Consider the following 21,592-nt stretch of genomic DNA (forward strand, 5'->3'; position numbering starts at 1 on the left):
AGGCAGCAGGGTGTAAAGGGAATAGGCTGGGGGCATTTGGGCTGTGGAGGGTTGTCTGGTGGTGGGCAGGGAGGGCGTGAGGCAGAACAGCCTCCCAGCAGCGTTTGTGTGGTCCTTCCCCCTCCCTGCACCTCATCACTCAAACAAGGCTCCCCTCTCCAAAAGCGGTTCTGTGGCCTCTGGCCCCAGCCCCCTAGCGCATCCCCTAACCCTCCCTGAGCTGGGCCTGTGCTGGCCCAGGCTGCAGGGCCACCTCTGGCACTGGCTCACTGTGGGACCTTGGGTGAGTCAGGCCTCCTCTCTCAGCCTTCTCTGTTCTGAACCCCAACTTTCAGCTTAGACGCGTTTCCAGATGGGCCACCGAGTCCCTAGGAGGGGTCGGGGTCTGACGAGCTCCTTGGAAGGATTCTTGCCTACCACCTAGCTGTGATTTGGAGCCCTTTCGAGGAAGGTGCTGAATTTTGCCGGCAACATCCAACAACTTCAGGCCTTCCCCAGAGTGTTCTCCGTGGAGACCAAGAACTTGGCTGATTCCTGAGAACAGCCCTGAGCCCATTCTGCACACGGAGAAGCCAAGTCCACAGAGGGAGTGGATTGGGAGTGGGATTGGTCCAAGGGCAAGTGACCTGAAGCCTCTAGGCCGCTGGCCCCAGGCAGCCTGGTTCCTCAATGGAGCCGCCCCTGCTCCGTCCGTCCAGGGTGTGGCCTGGCTGTCGTGGCTGCCTGGCAGGGTGCCCGTTGCGGGAGCACAGCGGGCCTTTGTGCCAGGCGGGCACCACCCCCTGGCCGGCCCCTCCCCGCTCACGGGACAGTCCTTACCTGCTGGCCCGCGGCCGCCGCGCCAACAGGTCGGCGTGCTCCTTGTTCAGCGCTCTGCGTCCGGAGCTGCCCCCCGACGGCGCAGCGCAGGGGCCCCGCATCGCAGCCCAGCTGTCCGGACTTCGCGGGTCCCCTCCCCCGGGGCTGATCATTAACCAGGAGGCCGTATAAGGAACAAGTGGCCTGGGCGGGAGGGACGCATCGCCGCCGCCGCCATGGACAGCAGCACCTGGAGCCCCGGCACCGCCACCACCGCCGCGCCCCTCGCGTCCTATGAGCGCATCCGTAATGCGGCCGACATCTCTGTCATCGTCATCTACTTCGTGGTGGTGATGGCTGTCGGGCTGTGGGTATGTGGGGGTCCTGGGACGCGGGCTGAGGGGGCGAGAGCTACCGGGAGGGACGAGGGGGGCGCACGGAGGAGCGGGAGCCTCAGTGAGCTGCGAGGAGGGGAGAGCGGGCTTAAGGGTCTGTGGATAAGAGTGGAAATGACTTGGAAGCGCTTGAGAGGAGTTCAGGGGGCACAGTGTGAGATGTGGGGTGGGCAAGCAACGACAAGCAGAAGTGTGAGGGGCGCCGAAGGGAGCCGGCTAGCTAGGCCCACGGAGGGTACCTCGGACCTGTAAGCAGAGGAGAGTGGGAGAGTGCAGAGACTGCGGCAGGGTGTGAGGGGCAGCAGAGGGCCAGCTTGGAGCTGCAGGGAGGGTCCCCCGGTTTGAGAGATGAGCCCTGAAGAGGTGACTACTGTCCCGCCTCTTTGTCATCCAGTTGTGGATGGAAAAGAAACAGTGTAGAATGGGAGAAGCAGAAGCCTCTGCCAGCTGCAGGTGCTGTGGGGCAGCCCAAGGTGGGGGCAATGCCCGGTGTCCCCTTCCTGGGAAATGCTGACCTGAAGGCCTTGTGTCCTGGGATCACAGGGGCTGGAGCGAGTTAGAGTTGGGAAAGCTGGGTCATGAAGGAGGAGGAGGAAGACTGGAGCGTGGCCTGGTGCTGGGAAGAGGGAAATGCCTATGGCTCCCCTTTGGGACTCTGGGGACACACCAAACCAGAGGAACTTGTTCTTAGCAGCCTGGAACTTGGAAATTTCACTTATGACAGACTCTGGCACACCCAGCAACTGGAAGAGATGTTTTAAATGTGCAAATATTCCAGCCACTCTCAAAGGCTGTTGTTGGGGTGACCAGCCAGGAGGCTGCGGTGCCAACAGATGGTTGTATCGAACTCTTTTGACTTAGTGGAGAGGAGAGTGGACATTAACCCTTCCATGGCCACAGAGTTTTTTCAAGGGTAAAAGGAAGTGTCCATTTTTGTTTTTTTAAGGAATTGTAGAAACCAGATGTGATTGAAAGTTTCCTCAAGTGTCACAAGAGATTGGTGTGGCTGCTTCTTTCTCAATACTCTCAGCTTCCCACATGTAGTGGAAATTGTCCAACCAGGAGCCGGGATTCTCGAGTTTAGTACAGGCTTTGACATGGTTCCGGCCATGCGACCTTGGGTAATTCTCCTCAGCCTCAGTTTACTCAGGTGTGAAATAGGTACAATCTTACCTATATTTATGACTCCCCAAGGTTGTGAGGATGGGCAGAGATGAATTTGAAAGCTCTTTATGGACTTTAGGAATCTTTTTTTATACTATTATCATTTGCCCTCCAGGGTATGAGCCAGGCCCTGAGTTATTTTTGTCCTTTTAAGTAAAATGGGCAAAAGTGGTCAGCTGGGTAGGACATCGTCGCAAAAAGCCACAAGACAAAGAAGGCAGGAGTGCTAGTCCCCATTTTACAGAAGAGGAAACTGAAGCCTCGTACGGTTGTGGTTTGCCTAAGCTTACAACTCATGGATCGTTCCTGGGACTCGGGTCTCTGGACTCTTCCACAATACCAGGAGCTTTGCCACCTTGCCCGCCTTCCTCCCCCGGCCCCACTCCAGCTTATAAGTGCTGGAGCTGAGATGTGAATCCATCATTTGCAAGCTGCGCTGTACTGCCTGTTTCCCAGACAATCGCTGATAATCTCTGTACCCTTATCCAATCTCATTCTAGCCTTGCCGATTATGGTGTTTACACTTTTCAAATATCTGTGAATCAGTATCACTTGTCCTGTTAAATGCTACTTAATGAGCCTGCTAGTATTTGTCTAGATTTAATCTTCCCCCATTAGTCAGTGCCTCTGCACCCTGATCATTCAAGGGGCTGGATTTCTTCCAGTTGACATTCCTCTTTTTTCTATTGGAGCATCAAGAGTGGCTTGGTTCAGGGTCAGGCATCCTGACCTCTGCATGATCTCTGGGCTGCACAGAGAACACGGTCTAGGCTCACTGGGCTTCCCCAACTTAGAAAAAACATCCACAGCCAATGGCCGCCTGTCACCATCCCCATCTCTTCCAACATTATTTTGTTCTGTTTCACCCTTTTCTAATGCTGCCTCATCCAATCACATTTGCATTGAGTTTATAACTTCTTCAGAGTCTGTTTCCATTTTTCATTCACTGCCTCTCAGTTTGCTTCTTAGGGGTTTAATCTCCCTTTAGGCTAATCTATGACTTTATTCTTTCTGGAAGATTTCATTAAGCTAATCTGAAACCCTGTATGCCAGGGCTTGTTAAACTACGGCCATGGCCAAATCTGGCCCAAGCCTGTTTTTGTATGGCCCACGAGTTAAGAACGTTTTTTACAATTTTAAGGGGTAGTGAAAAAGAAAATAAACAAGAAAAGCATGAGGCAGAGATTGTATGTATCCCACAAAACCTAAAAGTACTTATTATCTGGTCCTTTTTCTTTACAGGAAAAATTTACTGACCCCTGCCTTCTGTAATCTTTGCACTAAGAGCATCATTGGATGCCTGAGTAGGAATGGCTGATGGGATAGCCCAACCTTCCCATTTTACAGATTAGGATCAGAAATGGTGTCCGGAAGTCACTCAGATGCATCAGCACCAGAGCTGGACTAGAACCCAGGTCTCATGATACAAAAGACAATGCTCTTTCCACTATCTTACCTTTCTCCCTCCCTAACACACTGTCCTTTCTGGGAATACCCTCTCCAAGGTCTTTCCCCTGACCTGCGTTGCTGTGACAGTGTCCTGCTGGTGCCGAATTCCTCACATGTTTTCATAAAGTGAGGGCCTAAAGTTTATCAAGTTCAACCCTCTTCACCCTATGCTTGAGTCTTATCTTTACACCACTTGACAAAATCATCTTGACAAGTTGTCAACAGCCTTCACTTGAATACTTCCAGCAGAAACTCTCCCCAGTGGATTTCCATCTCTGGACAGCTCCAGTAGTGAGGAAATTCTTCCTGGTACTGAGCTCAGAGCTGACATCCCGGAGCTTCTCCCGTTGTGTCTGGTTGTGCCTTATGCAGACCACACTGAGCAAGTCTGTCCCCCCTTTACATATCAGAACACGATATGCCACACCTGAGTCTTCTCTTCTCCAGGCCCAACATCCCCAGTTTCTTAAGCTTCAAACCAAGGTCTGAAGTGCCTTCCTTTTGCTCAATATTTTTATTCCGTTGAGAAAAAAATATGTGGGTCAGTAATTGTGCTTCTTTTGCCTCTGCGGCTTACAATTGTGAAATCATTCTCTTCTAGTTGCAGGGTGGACAGGCAAATTTAATGCCTTGGTTCACAAGGTGGGCTCTGGAACTTTCCTTTTTTCTGAGCATCCCTTGCTCATGGAGATAGTGTCTTTCTATTTGTAGAGTGTGAACAGCAGGGAAGGAGGAGGCAGGGTACATGAGCTGCAATGCATGCCTCAGACAGCACGTATTGAGTGTTGCTGACAGACTGCAGAGTGCCTGCCTGGAGGGGTACTGCTCATTTCCAGGAGTGTTCAGGGTGGGACATGGGCGAGAAGTGGAGGCAGAGGGCACTGTGAAACGCATTCATCTGACTTTTTATTAAATGTGCACCATGCATAAGGCATTATACTCAGCATTATTATGAGGGATTAAAAATTTGTAAAACGATTACCACAATCAAGCTGATTAGCATTTCCATCACCTCACATGGTTACAGTTTTTCTTTTTGTGATGAGAACACTTAACATCTATTCTCTTAGCAAATTTAACAATACAGTATTATGAACTACAGTCACCATGCCATACATTAGATCTTTAGATTTTATTCCTCTCATAATGGAAACTTTGTACCTTTTAACCAACATCTATTTCCGGCAACCCCCAGCCCCCGGCAGAGAACACGATGCAGTCTAACAGAACAGAAGCCAAAATATAATGATGTGCACCTGAAATTTACACAATGCTATAAACCAATGTGACTTCAATAAAAGAATGAATATGTATTTGAAAACATCACATGTATACCTTAAACGTATATAATTTTTATTTGTCAAATATACCTTAACAAAGCTGGAAAAAATTTGTAATATGGTAATGCAAAGTAAAAAATTTGTAAGGGCTGTGAATGAGGTATAGACCAAGTTCACTGGTTGTTCAAAGGAGAGATGGATAATTTTGTTGGGGGGCGCAGAAGGAGGCCATCGGTGAGGAGGGAGCTTCCGTCGCGGAGTGTCAGGTGAGGTTTCAGGAGGAAGGTGGCATTTGAGTGGCCTTGAAGGATGGGTATGCAGTGTCTGGGCTTGCAGAGATGAGGGGATCAATATGCGGAAGAGGAAAAGGCCCAGTGTAGACACACCTCTCCTCACCTTTTGTCCATCACGGACATCATTCCTGAATTATCCAGCTCCCCTCTCTAGTCTCTGTCCTCACTTCTTCCTCCAAGCTCTTCATTTCTGAAACCAATTTGGAAATGTTGTATCTGGGCTCCAAACCCACTTTTCCTGTCCCTCCAACCCTCCTGGGGGTGTCATCCTGCTTCAACTTCAGAATGACCTTCAGAATGGCCTCTCCCTGGCTAGCTGCTGGAGCCTGAGTCCTTGGGACTTATTTCTGTTTCAGCCCTGGCTACCTTGTCTGCTCCTTGGGTCTGTTGGTCCTCTTGTTATTCCCAGAAAAACCACTACAGAGATCCTCAGAGTATGTCCTATGGGAGGGAGGACCCTGCCAAGAGTCCAGAAAGATCCTAGCCACACTCTCCTTGGCACTCCCTAGCACACAGGGGTGCTCAGCAAATCTCTGTTGATTGTTTGGATGCGTGAATGGCCCTGCTTCCTAAAGGACTAAGTCCAGTACATCTGTGCTGTCTGAGCACCCAGCAGTGTGCTCTCTGTAGCAGACATGTTTGCTGAATGAATGGTGAGTTTCTAAATGCCTGAAATGTCACCATCAGAGGTTAAGTCCTTTGGACCAGTGATGCTCTTCACCCTCAGGGGTCACCTATGAAAACACAGACACCTCTGACAGGGCTAAGCCTTTATCAGCCATTAGCATTTTCAGGGAGATTAGTAAGCGTCAGCTAAGGGAAGGCCATCGTTAGAGAGAGGAAGGGGGAAGGAGGCGGGGGGGGGCAGAGATACTGTCCGTGTTTTTTGGTAGAGGACTGGACCTGGGCCTGAGCTGGACCAGGAATAAGCTCAAGGTTCAGAGGCAACATTCCAAGGGCTGGTGGTCATTTATTGAAAATATATGTCCTTCTTCTCATAAGCCTTCGGTGGTTCCCTACTGCCTATAGAATAAAGCCTATACTTTTTAGCCTGGCATTTGAAGGTCTGTAGTCAGCCCCCACTTCTAACTACTCTCCCCATTTATACCTCTCAGCCAGGTCACCAGGTAATACTGTTCACGGTTCCTTCCCTCCCCAGACCGGTGAAGTTCCACTTCTGGGTCATCGCTCCTGCTGTTCATGCAGTCTGAAGTATCCTGTCTTCTTTTCTCCAACTAATAAATCCCACTCTTTCTTTAAGACTTGCTAAAATACTGCCCCCTCTGTGAAGCCTTTCCTGACACCCTAGTCAGAAAGAATCCTCTCCTTCTTCTGTCTTCATCATCATAATCATTCCTCAGTATTCATAATATATTGAAAAGTAATTTTTACCTCAAGCTCCTACCTATATCCCAAGAAAGTTTTGAGTTGAGTTTCATGTTCAGTCTTTTATGTAATATTTAGTACCAAGGCTGTGCACTATAGTATTTTTCTTCTTTTTGTTTTAGATATAATTCATGTACTGTATGAGGCTTTTAAAAAGCATGATATTTCCCTAGGTACCTTCAGTATGCTTGTAAAAAAGGCATAAAAAGTTCCTTTTCCCTTTATTTATCAGATGAACAGATGTAGGAGGAGTGACTTGCTCAAAGCCATGCCTTAAGCTCATTGCAGAGCTAACACTAGGGCATCTGAGTATACTGGAGCTCCAGGGGAGTAAGGAATGGGAAGTGTTTCGGAAAGTGAAGTAGATAGAAGAAAGTGTGGGTACGGTGTGTGTGGGTACATTCTGTTGGCAGGCAAGGTCACTCTGTTCCCGTTTTCTATTAAATTTTTGCCTCTTCCTCCTCAGGCTATGTTTTCCACCAACCGTGGGACTGTTGGAGGCTTCTTCCTCGCAGGACGAAATATGGTGTGGTGGCCGGTAAGTTTTCTCTGAAATACTATTTGCTTAACTGTGATATTCCCCACAGGAGGCCATTTTCTTCTCGGTTTTGGGTGGTGGTGATTCTTCCCTCTTGCCTTAGATCCCTGATAGTGGGTCTCCTGCTCACTAGGTCTCCTGGGCCCCTTTAATCTCTTGTGATAAGGAAATAGCCTTTAAATAAATAATGCTTGGAATCCTTTAAGGGATAAATAGAGGAAAAGACTACACAAGGCGGGCAGTATGGAGAGGCAAAAAAAAAACCCACCTGGACCGACGTGGTCTGGGCGAACTTGAGCTTTTGCAAAGTGGAGATGGTAATATTTACCTTCCAGAGTGTTATGAGAAGTGGAGACCACTTATGGGGTGGAAACTCAATAAACAGTAGCTCTTTTGCTACCTTTTTGCTACTTTAAGTCCCACGGAAGACTATCTGTCCTACCTCAGGAGCCTAATGCAGTGCCTGACACTCAGGAGGCCCTCAATAGATGCCTGTAGACTGGATGGAGGAAGAGGCTTCTACTGTTCCCAATTACAGTTCTCCTCATGTCTCGGTAGACTTTGTATTTTGTATATTTGAGAGGTGTTTCCCCTGACCCTTGTACATGGGCAGCACTATCCCAATCAAAGGACATGTGCATGAGGGGATGAGAAGCTGGGAGGTCTCTTTCATCCTGTCAGCACAGGGTTCTGGCTGGTTTATCAGTTCGGTTCAATGACCATTTCTATCCAGAGTTCTCACGGAAACAACTGGTTGACCAAACTGACCAAATAGTGCAATTCCTTGGGCTTAAGATCCAAGCAAGACAGGCTGGTGAAAGAGGTGGGTAATGAAGCATACATACAATGAGAAAACAGTGACAGCTATGAGTTGATTGGAGGAAGCAAGAAAGTAAAGACTGTCGCTGTCATATACATATCACAGGGAGAAGTTATGAGGAAATCACGCCACCTCCTGCAGTTGGCCTTTGATCAGCTATTTTGGGACGGATTTTAGTAACCGGAATCTTCATAGTTGCTTGGGTTATCCCTGAAGTCATTTCTGCTTTATCTTTAAGGTGGCCAAGAATACTGGGTAGATGCTGATTTCCATAGTGGGTCCCTCATGGTGATCTCTCCTGATACATTTTATCTTCTCATGCTTTTGATTTTGGTGCTGTCCTAAAAGCTGGTATTGAATAGACAGCTCTGATCACAAAGTTCAAGGTAAGGCTGGGGTGGTCCCTCTAGAACTGCACTATGCAATATGATAGCCACTAATCACACTGGCTATTTAAGTTGAAATTAAAGTTAGATAAATTAAAAATTTCTTTCCTCAGACGTGCTAGTCATATTTCAAGTGCTTAATAGCTACATGTGGATAGTGGCTAACATATTGAACAGTGCAGATCTAGAACATTTCCATCATCATAGAAAGTTCTCTTGGGCAGTACTGCTGTACAGATTTCAGAGCCAAGGCTGTCATGAAATCTCAGTGGATTTGAGATTTGCTGAACTGGAGAACTGAATAGGACCTTGAAGTTTACTTTAGTTGTTTTGAAAACAACCCGCCCTCCACCCCATTTAATGCTCCAGTGCCCCCTACAGTAAACCTGCCAAGTGCTCGTCTGGCCTCAGTTTGCACCCAGCCGCCTTGTCTCTCCCTCTCCACATCACTATGACAAGAAATTCATATCTCTTCATGTAAAATTTCTAAGGCTGATTTACTAGGGGTAAGACCTCAGCTTCTAATCTCGGGGGGTGGGGTGGAGAAACCTGCAAGAGGGGGAGGCATAGGGCAGAACCACCCTTAGGAGACATGCATTTTGGGCTAGGCCTGGGAACACATCACATCTTAATCAGCGATAATGCCTGTCTTCCTGATGGCGCCCAGGTCTGAGACTGGGCTGAGAGTTGGTTGATGAGAGGAATTAGCTCCACCCAAAGCAGGTAGGATTCAGTGGTTCATGTGGGGTTTCCTGTGAGTGGTGTTTTTCTTACTCATGTCTCAGTGTTGGATTATTATAAGCAGCAGAGAAACATGGCATCACTCTTTTATGCAGAAGTCACTGCTTCCTTGATGAGGCTGAAATTTGACTTTTCTTCCTCCAGTAGTTTCCATCCAAGGCTTCATGAGATTACATTCATGGTTTCTAAACCTGCCTATGCGTGAGAATCACCTGGGTGTGCTTTCTGAAAATATAGATTCCTGGGCCTCACTCTAGCCCTACTAAATGAAAAAACCTTGGAAGAGGGACCTAGGAATCTGCATTTTTAAAAAGCTTCCCAGATGCTTTTGAGGATCAGGCAGGTTTGATAATCACTGGTTTGGGTAGACTCTTATCCCTCTGGTCAGATTTATTGAAAACATCACCATCTGTTAGGGATGCTGGAAAGAGGGATTGTTGAATGGGGAAACAACAATCTCTAGGTTTCTCTCAACTCTGAGAATGCTCTAATTCAAGAAGATTCTATGGCAGAATGAGCGTGGGCTTTGAAGTCAGCATACCTGACCTGCCCCATTTACTAGTTGTGTGACTCTGACAAGTTACTGAATGTCCCTGAGCTCCAATTTCTACGTCTATAAAAAGGGAGAATAATCCCTACTCTTGAGGGTTCTTGTCGGCATTAAATGAGAAAATGCGTGTACAGCACTCAGCACTGTGCTTGGCAAGTGCTCAGTAAATGGGAACGTTAAGGAATGGAGGGAAGGTCAGGAGTACCAAGGAACCTCCTGTTGGCGTCTGTCTGGGGCACAGCACCTAGTCGTGCCCAGTAAATGGAAGCTAGCCTTTCCGTGACGCTGTTGCGGCCGCTTCACTTAAATTTAACTTTCAGATTGACTGTGTGAATAAATGAACATGATTTATATGTATATTTATTTATACTACTGTAAATCATCAATTCCAGCTACACATTGACCCCTTTTTAACATCTCTGAAATTGGCTTGTGTGTTATAGTCAAACAGGGGCATGCTATAGTTTAAATGGCAATGTTTTTTCATTCATCGTGCTATGTAGTTGGTATTTTAGACTCAGTAAAGTATGGTTATAAAATAGCGGTTTTTGAAAATGTGTTCACTATGACCCTTAGATGCTGCAGAAATGCTCTGGGGCTGCCCTCGTCCTCCTTCTCAGCAACTCAACCTTTATTTATTTTATATAAGGACAGTCTGCCGAGATTTTGTTTGAGAACAAGATTCTGCTGACTTACAAAGTTTAAAAAACTGCTAACTTAAAAGAAAAATAAGCATGATGATTTCCATTCTAAAATTTAAAATGGTTTTAAAACACTACTGCAATTCACCCTTGAAAGAAAGAGTTGAAGGAAAACATGGCATGCAAGAAAATGCAAATCTCAGTACTTTCCAAAATTGGAAAATAGTTTAAACTGTATCAAACATTTCTAAATTTCCCTTTGTATTAAAATACAAAGTCATTTCAGGCCTGTCCACCAGGAAGTTCATAACTGGAATATCAGTTCTCAAATGTGCTGGCCCCAGTAGAACATCACAGGGTCACAGGCTCTTCAGAGCTGACGTTTCTCTCAGCCTGTTGACTGCAGCAGAAACCCTCCAGTGGGCCCCTTTACTCCCTCCATCTTCCTTTAGTCCCTTTTCTTTGTGCTGTAGGAGGAGTGAGCCACCAGAGAGGCTTTGGGAAGCGAGTGGTAATGGATTTTAGGAGGGGAGGACTTGTGTTGACCTTGGGTTGATCCACCTGAGGCCTGGAGGGTTGAGTAGTCACCAATGAGAAAAGCAGGAGGAAATCAGAGCTTGTAAGGTCTAAAAGGAGATTGGACAGAGGAGAGGCCAGTTGGGGGCATTCCTGGAGACTTTGGGGACTTTGACAGGAGCAGTTGTTACCTGTAACAGGTGAAGATCCAGGAGCTCTGGAAAAAGACTCCATTCCTAAAAGGTTAATGAGGCCAAGAGAGGGAAATAGTTTGTGCCTTGGGCTGGGGAGAGACGTGAGCGACAATTGGAGAGGAGGAGCCAGGACTCCAGGGCTGGGTTACAAGAGGAGTCAGCTTACATAGGTAGGCAGGAGAGAGGCCTCCAGAAGCCTGAGTCATGGAGGAGGCAAGCCAAGCCAACTGAGTAACGTGAAACCATGAAGCTATACCTTTCATAACTGTGGGTTGCTTGGTGGCCCAGAATTCCCTTTTGTATGGCACCGTGCTTTGGCATCTTTAACAAGCAGCTGCCTATGAGCTGTGTTGTAATGATTATTTGGGGATATGGGAGATGAGAAAGCAGGAATGTGAGGTTTGAGGGGGAAATCCCCCACTCCCTGGCTAGTGGTAGCAGAAATTACTTAGGGAGGCAGGGTCCCAGGTACACCGTCCAGTGGAGGACTCTTGTTTTGGAGTAGAGTTTGGTCACACCTGCCAGAGCTAGCTCTGTGGGAGCAGCGGGGTGCAATGGAGCTGAGCCAACCCTTCCACAAACCCCTGCAATGCAGAAGTTAGCATTCCAAAAGGAGTGGGAACTGGGAACCCCACAAGGAACCTAAGGACTTGGCTTGTCCCAGTTTTGTGACATTGGGCACATCATTAACCTCTAGGAGCCTCAGAGAGTCTCCTCTGTAATGGGAGACAGTCAGATGGAGGATCTGAAAGGCTCTTCCAGAACTAAAATTCTAAGATTCCACACCACAGAGGAAGGAAGAAATAGGACGAAATGAGTGTGGGCGTGCTAGCCAGTCCATCGCCAATGAGGGTCTTGAAAATGGAACCACTGTGTTCTCTCAATAGCCACAGTTCCTTTCCTTTCTCTAATATTAGAGAATCATCAGAGAGGAGTATATCATAGTGGTTTAGGGCAAGGGTTGACAAACTTTCTCTGTAAAGGGCCAGATAATAAGTATTTTTGGCTTCACAGGCTATCTGATCTTTGTTACAACTACTCAACTCTGTTGTAGTCGCATGAAATCAGCTGTGGACAATACATAAATGGATGGGTGTGGCTGTGTTTCAATAAAACTTTTTTTACAGAAACAGGCAGAGGGCCAGATTTGGCCTGGAGGCCCTAGTTTGTTGACCCCTTGTTCAGGCCTGGTCTCTAGAGTTGGGCTGCTTGGGTTCGAATCCGGCCTCTGCCCCTTACTAGCTGTGTAACCCTATTTGAGTTACTAAACATCTCTTTGCTTTACATTTGTTATCTCTATAATGGGGATAACAGTACTTACTCAAGGTTGTTGTGAGGATACATACAATCTCAGAACAGTGCCTGTCACACAGTAAACTCTCAGGTTTAGGTCTTCTTCTCCTTTTTTCAACTGGAATCTTTTGCAGGACTATCACATCACTTATCTGATTGAATCTTCAGTGATCCAGCAAGAATGATGATTAACCCCATGGGTTGCCCAAGTTCACACAAGATAATGACAGAGCTAGGACTCTCTCTGTTCTTCCGGTTATTCAGATCTCTTTCTCCTTATCCTTTGAGATGGAAATTTATGAGACCAATGGGTATGGTCTAAAGGTTTATCTGAAAACCAAGAAATTCTTTTTTAGGGCTGACCAGAGACCCTGATAGAAATTTTCCCCGAGGAAAGAGGGCAGCTTCTCATACTTCTCAAGCTATCTTGAGTAAAATCTTCTGATTTTATCTTTAAGTCTCTAAAACCCAATGATCAGATCAAAGTTCAGCCACTTAGGATGCTACCAGAGTGGCCCACGGGAGTCCTGGAAGAGCCTGGCAGGCCTGAGACCTCAGTGGGAACTCATGAATGAGAGAGGAAGAACGTGAACTGGGTGAATGGACACAGGAGAGGCAGAGAGCTCCCCAAGGGAGCAAGGCTTAGAAAGAAGTCAGACGGAAGATGCACAGCCTGGGTGAAAGTGACCGTCAGGTCCATTGGCCCTCTCTTCCTGCTCTGATTGCTTTCCACCTGCATGTATCTATCTGTGCTCTCCTTTATCCCAGTGTCCAGTGATGAGGGCTGAGTCTGTGTTTTTCTTAATCTTTTTTAAAAAATCTCTTCTAACATCTAGTACAGGGCCTTGCATCTAGTAGGCACTTGACAAATACGTGCTGAATTAAAGAAATGGGAGGGAGAAGAGGGACATGTCCCTAGACCCTCATGCTACACTGCCTTGTTGATGTCACCTGGGACGTCAATCTGTTATTCTGCAGTGTCCTCACAGTGTAGGTAGTGGTAAGAGTTCAGGAGGTTAGGAGGGTGCTGGGTCTGAGTAAAAGCCTGCCTCCAGCAGTGCTCCATTTTTCTTATTTCTAGGTACAGAGAAAATTTTTTTTCTTTAGGTTTCTTTTTCAGACTCATGGTAGTAAAACCGGGAAAGCAAGCCTGGGCTCAATCAGAGTGCCCAATTACAGCCCACATTAGACTCCTTGGTGAAGTCTGGGGTTGCCATGCTTCTTCACTATCTCAAACATTTGGTTTTTCTCAGTTTGAGTCAAGATTTTGCAAAACTTGGCAGTTCCCTTAGATGTGTATCTCCTTTCTGGTGAGAGTTTTTTTTGCTTAGTATTCCAGTTGCTGCCTTGCTCTTAAACGACCCGTTCCCTCTCCTCGTCTCCTCCCTTTCCTCTTCCTTCTTCCTCCTCTTTCTTCTCTCCTTCCTCCTTCTCCTCTTCCTCCTCTCTGCTCTCCTCCTTTCTCCCTCTCCCCCTCATTCTTTTCTCTATTTCTTTTTGGTGGGGCCATTTCCCTCCCATTCTTCATGGCTTAGTCTCCTCTGAGGAGTTTCTCTGATTAATGTGTAGTCACTCACCACCCCATCCATGTATTCTGTGTGTTCCTAGGCATCAGTTGATTGGTATGTAGCCAAGTTCCTGTCATCTAGCTTGTACCTAAGTTCCTGCCTGCTCCTTTCCCTCTGGCTTTCTTCCTAGTATTTTCTAACATATTAGCACTTCTGCAGGCAGAGAAAGGAGAAAGTAAATTATGCTCAATATTTCTAGTTGGTTGAAGTCAGAAGAGTGCTGAAATGACTGGTTAAGATGAAGTCCTTGGATTATTCATGTTAGAAATGTTTCTGGGCCTTTCCTGTCTACCATTGGCACGACACATTTTAAGTCAGCTGCAGCCATATGTGTCTTTTTGGGTTAATTTTGTATTAGGGAGGTGTTTTAGAGTTGGGGTTAAGAGCATGGACTCTGGAGCCAGGCTGCCATGGTTTGAACCTCAGCTTCACTCATTCCTAGTTTTGTGGCCTTGGGTGAGTTACTTAATCTCTCTGTGCCTCAGTTTCCTCAGTTGAAAAATAGAGATCATAGCACCTGTCTCACAGAGTTGTTTTGAGGATTAATTTACTTAATACGTGTGAATCTCTTAGAACAGTATATAGTTAGTACCACCCAAGTTGGCTATTCTTCTTATCATCATCATCATCATCATTATTATTGTATCTCATCTCCAGATCCTCCTCCTTAAACTGTGAATTTGATAATTTATCTATTTATGCATTTCTCTTCTTTCATTCTACATCTACATGTTGATGACCTACTATGTGCCATATTCTGTGTTAGGTGCTGGCATATATTTGTGTGTGTGTGTGTGTGTGACACACACATTCTTACAAAATATATCTAAAATTACAAATATTGGTAAGTGTTAAGCAGGAAATGTATTTGAGTCAAGGGTGGGAGGGATGGAGAGGGGTCTTTCTTAATCTACCTAAGAGAATCAGGGAAAGCCTTTCTGAGGATTGAGCATTTAGATTGAGACCTAAAGGACCAGAGGGAGGCATCCATGTGAAGATTGGGGGAAGAACAATCCAAGCAGAAGGAACAGAATGGTCAAAGGCCTGAGGTAAGGAGAAGCTTGGGGTACTTGAGGGGTACTAAAAGGGGACCAGCATGGGGGAGAGATTGTACATATCGATCAGGCCCTTTGGGTAAGGGCCCTGAGTTGTTGAGGATCCCAAGGATGAGCCCATCTGAATTGCTGGGAGGGTCGGTCTCCAGTCTTCTTGACCTATAAATGCTGACAGAAGACCTCATCTGCCCTTTGTGCCAACAACCTGTGGGGAAATGCCAGCTTTGGCAGTTATTTCCTGATTTCCTGCCCTTTTGGTTCTTGGGGCAAAAAGAGATGTTCATGAAGATAATGAATGAAAGGCACCCATTGTCCATGGAGGACGTGAGCTGACGTAAACAGAGATTATGATGACTCTGGAGCAAGGCCTGTGTCTAAATATTAACAGAGTCTCAGAAATAAAATATTCTGAATATATGAGCCCTACCTTCTCTTCTGTCCCCAGCCAGGAACTATGATCCCTGAGAGATGGCAAGGGTCAAAGATTAAACCTTTCCAAGCTTCCCCAATGGAAAGCTACTTTATGAAGGGAATCAAGATCCCTATTCAGATTAGAGACTGAGTCCCCAGAGGATGAGGGAGGAATCTAAAATACGAGTGTGATGCAGAGGTGCACATGCTGTTCATGAATTTACAGTGAGATGGGTAGGGGGCTCTGACCCCACTGTGCCCCTTCAGGGAAGTGTGGTGCTGTGGCTTCCCCTTCTGTCCTGTGGATGTCAGTCATGTTTGGCTCTGGGACCTTGGGCAGATCACATCACTGCTCTGGTCCTCAGTCTTCTCATCCATAAAATAAAGATGAGAATGATACCTACCTCACAGACTGTTGTGAACACAAAATAAGATAAAGTGAATGAAATGCCTGGCCCCACACTTGGCTTAAAGGAGGCACTGTAAAAATCAATCATTCTCTCTCCTTCCCTTATTCTTCCAGGATGGGGCTCTCAAAGTGTGCTGCCCACACCAGTAGGATCACCAAGACAGGGGATCTTGTTAGACGCGCAAAATTTCCAGCCCCAGTCCAGACCTACTGCATCAGAAACTTGAAGGGATGGGGCTCAGCAATCTGTGGTTTAACAAGCCCTGCAGGTGATTCTAATCAGGGTGGACCAATTTAGCAAATGAAACTACAGGATGGCCAGTTAAATCTGAATTTCAGACAGTGAACACTTCTTTAGAATGAATACGTCTCATGTGATATTGGGACATACTTTTACTAAAAATGTATTTGTTTATTTGAAATTCAGATTTAGCTGGGCATCCTGTATTTTAACTCCAGATTCTGATGCCTGCTAAAGTTTGAGAACCACCGTGTGAGGATATCTCAAGGGAGGCATCTAGCACAGAGAAAGAATGGAGAGGAGACCCTGGGGTATCTTGGTGTCATTCCTTAAAGGAAGACAGAAGCTGGGAGCAGAAAGCCACCTCTAGAGCTCTGGACATTCTGGGAATTATGGTCCATTAACAAAGAAAGTGGCTTTCTGAAATACATTTTCTCTTTGAGCTGTGAAGATCTTGCTCCCTCCAAGAGAAAACAACCACTCTGTCTCTTTCAGGAAATTCAGGGCACTCCGTAAAAACATGGGCTGTGTAAAAGCGTCATTGATATTTCTTCAGGATAGTGTGCCTTTGTGGGGCAAAACTTTCTTAGAGGTTTCTCACATTTGTCACCTCATTTACCCCTTGTGAGGTAGGTGAAGAAGGACTCTTTGGTTTATAGCGGAGGAAATTGAGTCTCAAGGCAGTAAATTGACGGGCTCAAGTTCACGTAATTTGCTCTGGCAAAGCAAAGATTAGAACCAGGTCGAAAGTCTCCCAGTTTGCTTAGAAGGAGGAGAAGAGAGTGAGGTAGACACCATTTAATCATGCTTTCAGATACAATTATTGATACAGAGTGCCTTTTCCAAATACATTATCTGCATCTGATGGTGAAGCTAGAAAGACACACACAGCAATTGTCTGTTGCCTTAGGCAATTCTTGACTCCTGGATCAGTGTCCTGAGTGTCCACATGCTATCTTACTTTCCTAAGGGTGTGGCAGTAAAGATAAAATTAATGTGTACACTTGAATCACTTTCTTCCTCTGAACTATAATTTTGTTTTCATTTGAAAATGACGTGGTTGACTGTAATCATTTTCCAGGTAATTCCAGTTCTAACATCAGATGACTGGGTTAAGAGGTCTGTTTCTAATTTCTGTTACACAAAACATAATTTTTAGTTAGCATTCAATGACACTTTCATGTCTTTTTCTACATCTCCTCACAATAAACACTTAACTTCCCTGCATGCTTTATTCTCAGATCTCAGGCTCTGCGAGTGAATCTGAGACAGCTCTGGAATTGTTGCTCTTTATTGTTAAAGGTTTTAAAGAATTGTATTCTGCTTATAAATTACACAAACTCATTTGGAAAAATTGGAAAAGTATAAAAAATACAAAAACACACTCACTGTTTTCTCTTCCAAAGATAACCACTGTTAAATTTGGAGAGATATATATCCAATATGTATACTTATATATAAAATTTTGGGGGATCATATGATAAATAAGCTTGTATGCTATTTTTTTATTTGGCATTTTATCATGGTCACCTCCTCATGTCATAACAAGCTCTTCAAAGGTATAATTTTAATGGCTGTATAATATTCAATCTTAAGTATGTGCCTTAATTTATTCAGTCATTTTCCTATTATTGGACATTTATGTTATTTCCAACTTTCCTATGTTGTAAGTAATATGGCAATGAACATTCTAGTGAAATCCTTGTATATAAAACTTTGTCTTCTTTTCTGATACTTTGCTTAAGAGAGTCCTAAAAGTAGGATAGTATGGTGGAAGGAGAGGAGATTTTGATATGTACCAAGAAACTGCTTTCCAGAATTACTTTTCTATCAGAAATATATGGGAGAGACTATTTACTTGCCATCACCAAGTATTATCACTTAAAAAGTTTTGCCTGTGTGATGGACTAACCCACAAAGTCTGATCCCCCTTGAGGTCTTGTTCTTACTAACACTGAATGTACAGGTCACCATATTGACATCTCAGAGCAGTTCATAGTCTCTAGGGTGCTCCACTGTTCTTATGGGCCCCTTCTTGGCCTGGCTAGCCGGCTTTATTGCCTCTTGCTCAGGAAATAGTGGTCCTTGGTGTGTCTCCGTGAAGAGTGCTGACTCCATGCAGCCGGGAGGAACAAATGCAACGCTGAGGCATTCAGTAACCATGGTTCCTGTTGTTTCTCCAAGAGGAGAGTCTAAGGATTTGGTATCACTCACTCACTCACCCACTCAGCAAACTTTTATTGCGTGCTTCCCGTGTGCAAAGAAAGTCCTGTGCTAAGTGGAAGCAGAAATGCTCTTTGAGGGCTAGAAGATATCTATCTGCGCACTTGTGCAGAAACAGTTAACAGCATGGGGCATGACATGCACCAGGAGAGTGAAACAGATGACACAGGTGGGAGATCACAGGAGGAGGAGGTCAGTTCTGGATGATGTCAGTGGAGAGATGGGACTGGCTTCCTTTTGAAGACTGGGGCAGTGATTTTGTAGGCAGAGCTTGATGGAGAGGGAGTCCCAAGCAGGTAGAAATGGCATAAATAAAAGCAGGAGGCAGAAAAGCCAGAGCATATCTAGAAGACTGAGTCAGTGTGGTTTAGCCGGAGCACAGGGGACCTGAAAGGGCTTCGAGATACTGCTGGGTGTGGAGAAGGAGGAGGGGGCTGGATTGTGGAGACCCTTGAGGGCATGTAATTCCTCTTCCTAGTTTCAGGCTATGGCAGAGGAATCCTCTTGTCATCAAGATTTATTGCCTCTGCTGGTTGAGGTCACCTTCTGGGAACTCTTATAACCCCATCTCTGGAGATAAAGTGTCTGTGGAAGGATTTCCCACAATGCCTTTGGCTTCTGTGGATTTCCATTTGAAACGTCTCAATCAGTTTGCTATGGCGTGAGGATATTCTGGAAGTCTTTATTCGACTGAGCCCAGCAGTTCCAGGGATTCATCGGTGAGATTGGTCAAAACTTCTTGCAGTCCATGTGCTGCATGTTGGCATGTGGTTGAAGTGACAGTGTCTCCTACTCGGTAGCAGGAGTGCCATGGTAATGGACCTTTAAAACTCAGGAGGTGAAGTAGGGGACTTCGGAGAGAGAACCTCTTTCACCTAAACTTTTTGTCCTCCACATCTTAGCATCCCAATTTTGTAGTTAGTCACTACGCTTCTATTCCTGAGGTCAAAATAAGTTTAAGGAGGAAATAGTGACTTTCAATATAGTCTAGGGCAGGCCTGTAAAACTTTATTGTGCATAAGAATCACCTGGAGAGCTTGTTACTCTAATTCAGAAGGTCTGGGGAGGAGCTGGGGTGGGACAGAGGATTTGCGTTTCTCACAAGCTCCCAGGTGAAGCTGATGCTCCTGGCTCACTGAACACTCTGTGAGTAGCATTGGATCACGGAGCCCATTTCTAAGGCCAAGTTAAGCGCTGAAGGAGTGATTATTAAATAGACTAATGTCCGCCTTTCATTCGAGAGTTAGATCCCATCCTTGCTAGCTTCTGACTTCTGACTTTAATAGGTGGTAGGAAGAAATGAATTCAGCCAGATGTTTTCATTTGTGGTTTTAGTAGTTTTCCCTTTAGAGAAGGCTTGTGGGAAAACATCAAATTTGTGCCAAACCCTGGAAGAATTGAAGTAAAAAAATTTTAAGTGATAGAGCCACTGTATTGTTAAGGCAAACCAAATTGGTATTATCAGAAATCCAAATTGCAATGAGAGGAAATCTGTCCTTATTTAATAGTCCAAATAATTTAGAGGCTCATTCTCTTGTGGTGACAGGAATTAGAGGGACTGGCTTAGTTCTCACCACTGCCAAGGACCCATAGATGAGTGGCAGGTTTAAAAGACAATTTGGGGGGCTGGCCCTGTCGCTATGGTTAAAGTTCTGCACGCTCTGCTTTGGTGGCCTGGGGTTCGTGGGTTCGGATCCTGGGTGTGGACCTACTCCACTCATCAGCCATGCTATGGAGGCATCCCACGTATACAGTAGGGGAGGATTGGCACAGATGTTAGCTCAGGGCTAATCTTCCTCACCAAAAAAAAAAAAAAAAAAAAAAGAATTTGAAGCCACTTGATGTTAAAACCAGATGAGAAATCAAGAAGGACTGCCTGCCTGCTTCACTCTGGAAAGCCCTGCTTCACTCTGAGGCCCACTTGAGGACACAGAGCGGGCTGAGGGCGGCAGAGAGCAGCAAGGATGGTGAGATTCAAGTCCATGGCCCGTGAGGAGCAGACACATGAGAAAAGGAAGCTTAGCCTGGGTTCGCAGTCCCTGTCCTCAGATGTTGGAAGGGCTAGCTTGTAGGAGAGAGATTTGACTTGTTCTATATCACTTCAGACGGCAGAAGTAGGACCAATGGGGAGATTTCAGCTCAAGGTAAAGAAGGACTTTGTCACCGTTAGAGTTGTTCCTTTATGGATTCAGCTGCCTCGTAAGGTGGGGAATTCTCTGCCACTAGAGGGATGCATCCAGAAGCTGACCATCACTTGGAGCGTGTTGCAGAGGGGACTCAAGCTGTGACATCTATGGGTCCCTCCAGCTCTGGAGGATTTTATGATTCTATAATTTCTCCATATGTTTCCCTTCCTGCTAACTTTCTAGGATAGGAAGTTTAGGCAGGAAAACGTGATTGTGAATTCCCTAAAGTCAAAGGAAAACATAATCTTTTTGCCTTTGTGACATGACATTATGTTATTTCCCCAGTTACCATGTTATCAAATCTGTTGGGTTTGGTCAGACCAAGCTGTGCAAAGCTCATCTTGCACAGTGACAGCAAAACTATCCAAATAGTTGTCATGCTTCTTGAGCCCCATCAGGGGATGAGGAAGGTTTAGAAAGAGGTTAGTCAGAAGCAAGGTCAAGCTAGGGGAAATTTTGGATGAAGTCTAAATCCCAACCTCAGAAGGAATGTGGAAGGAAATTACAGAGAAGGCCATGATGATTCATGTCACTGGGTCACTCCCTAGATGCCATGATTCCCAAATGGGTATGAACGTGGGTGAGGAGTGAGGAGTGGACAGAGAGAGTGTTTGGGAAATCAGAGCGATGAAAGCATCGTTAATGAGCTCCAGGGAGAGGAAGGGCGGTGTAGGTCATATAAAGCAATGGTGTCTATATTAGCCTGCTTGGGCTGCCATAACAAAATAGTATAGACTAGCTGGCTTGAACAACAGAAATCAATTTTCCCACAGTTCTGGAAGCTAGAAAGTCAAGTTTAATGTGCTGTCAGGGTTGGTTTCTGTGAGCTCTCTCTTCCTGGCTTGTAGATGGCTGCCTTCTCTCTGTGTCCTCACATGAGCTCTACTCTGTGCGCGTGTGGAGGGAGAGGGAGATCTGTGGAGTCTCTTTCTCTTCTCATAAGGACCAGTCCTATCAGATTAGGGCCTCAACCTTGTGACCTAATTTAACCTTAATTGCCTTCCTAAAGACCCTCTCTCTAAATACAATCACAGTGGGGGCTAGGGCTTCGACAT

General features: G+C 45.8%; 1 protein-coding gene across 1 annotated transcript in view; it reads left to right on the top strand.

Annotated features, from left to right (window-relative positions):
• The first annotated feature begins 805 nt into the window (after window positions 1-805).
• The window catches only part of SLC5A1 (solute carrier family 5 member 1), a 61,632-nt gene continuing 40,845 nt past the window's right edge, over window positions 806-21,592 (top strand). Inside the window, exons 1-2 of the mRNA XM_014834194.3 lie at window positions 806-1,169; window positions 7,232-7,303. Coding sequence (XP_014689680.1) covers window positions 1,035-1,169; window positions 7,232-7,303 — 207 coding nt within the window. The 5' untranslated portion in view covers window positions 806-1,034. The remainder of the gene's footprint in view (window positions 1,170-7,231; window positions 7,304-21,592) is intronic.

The sequence above is a fragment of the Equus asinus genome, chromosome 8 (assembly GCF_041296235.1).
Source record: "Equus asinus isolate D_3611 breed Donkey chromosome 8, EquAss-T2T_v2, whole genome shotgun sequence".
NCBI classification, from domain to species: domain Eukaryota; kingdom Metazoa; phylum Chordata; class Mammalia; order Perissodactyla; family Equidae; genus Equus; species Equus asinus.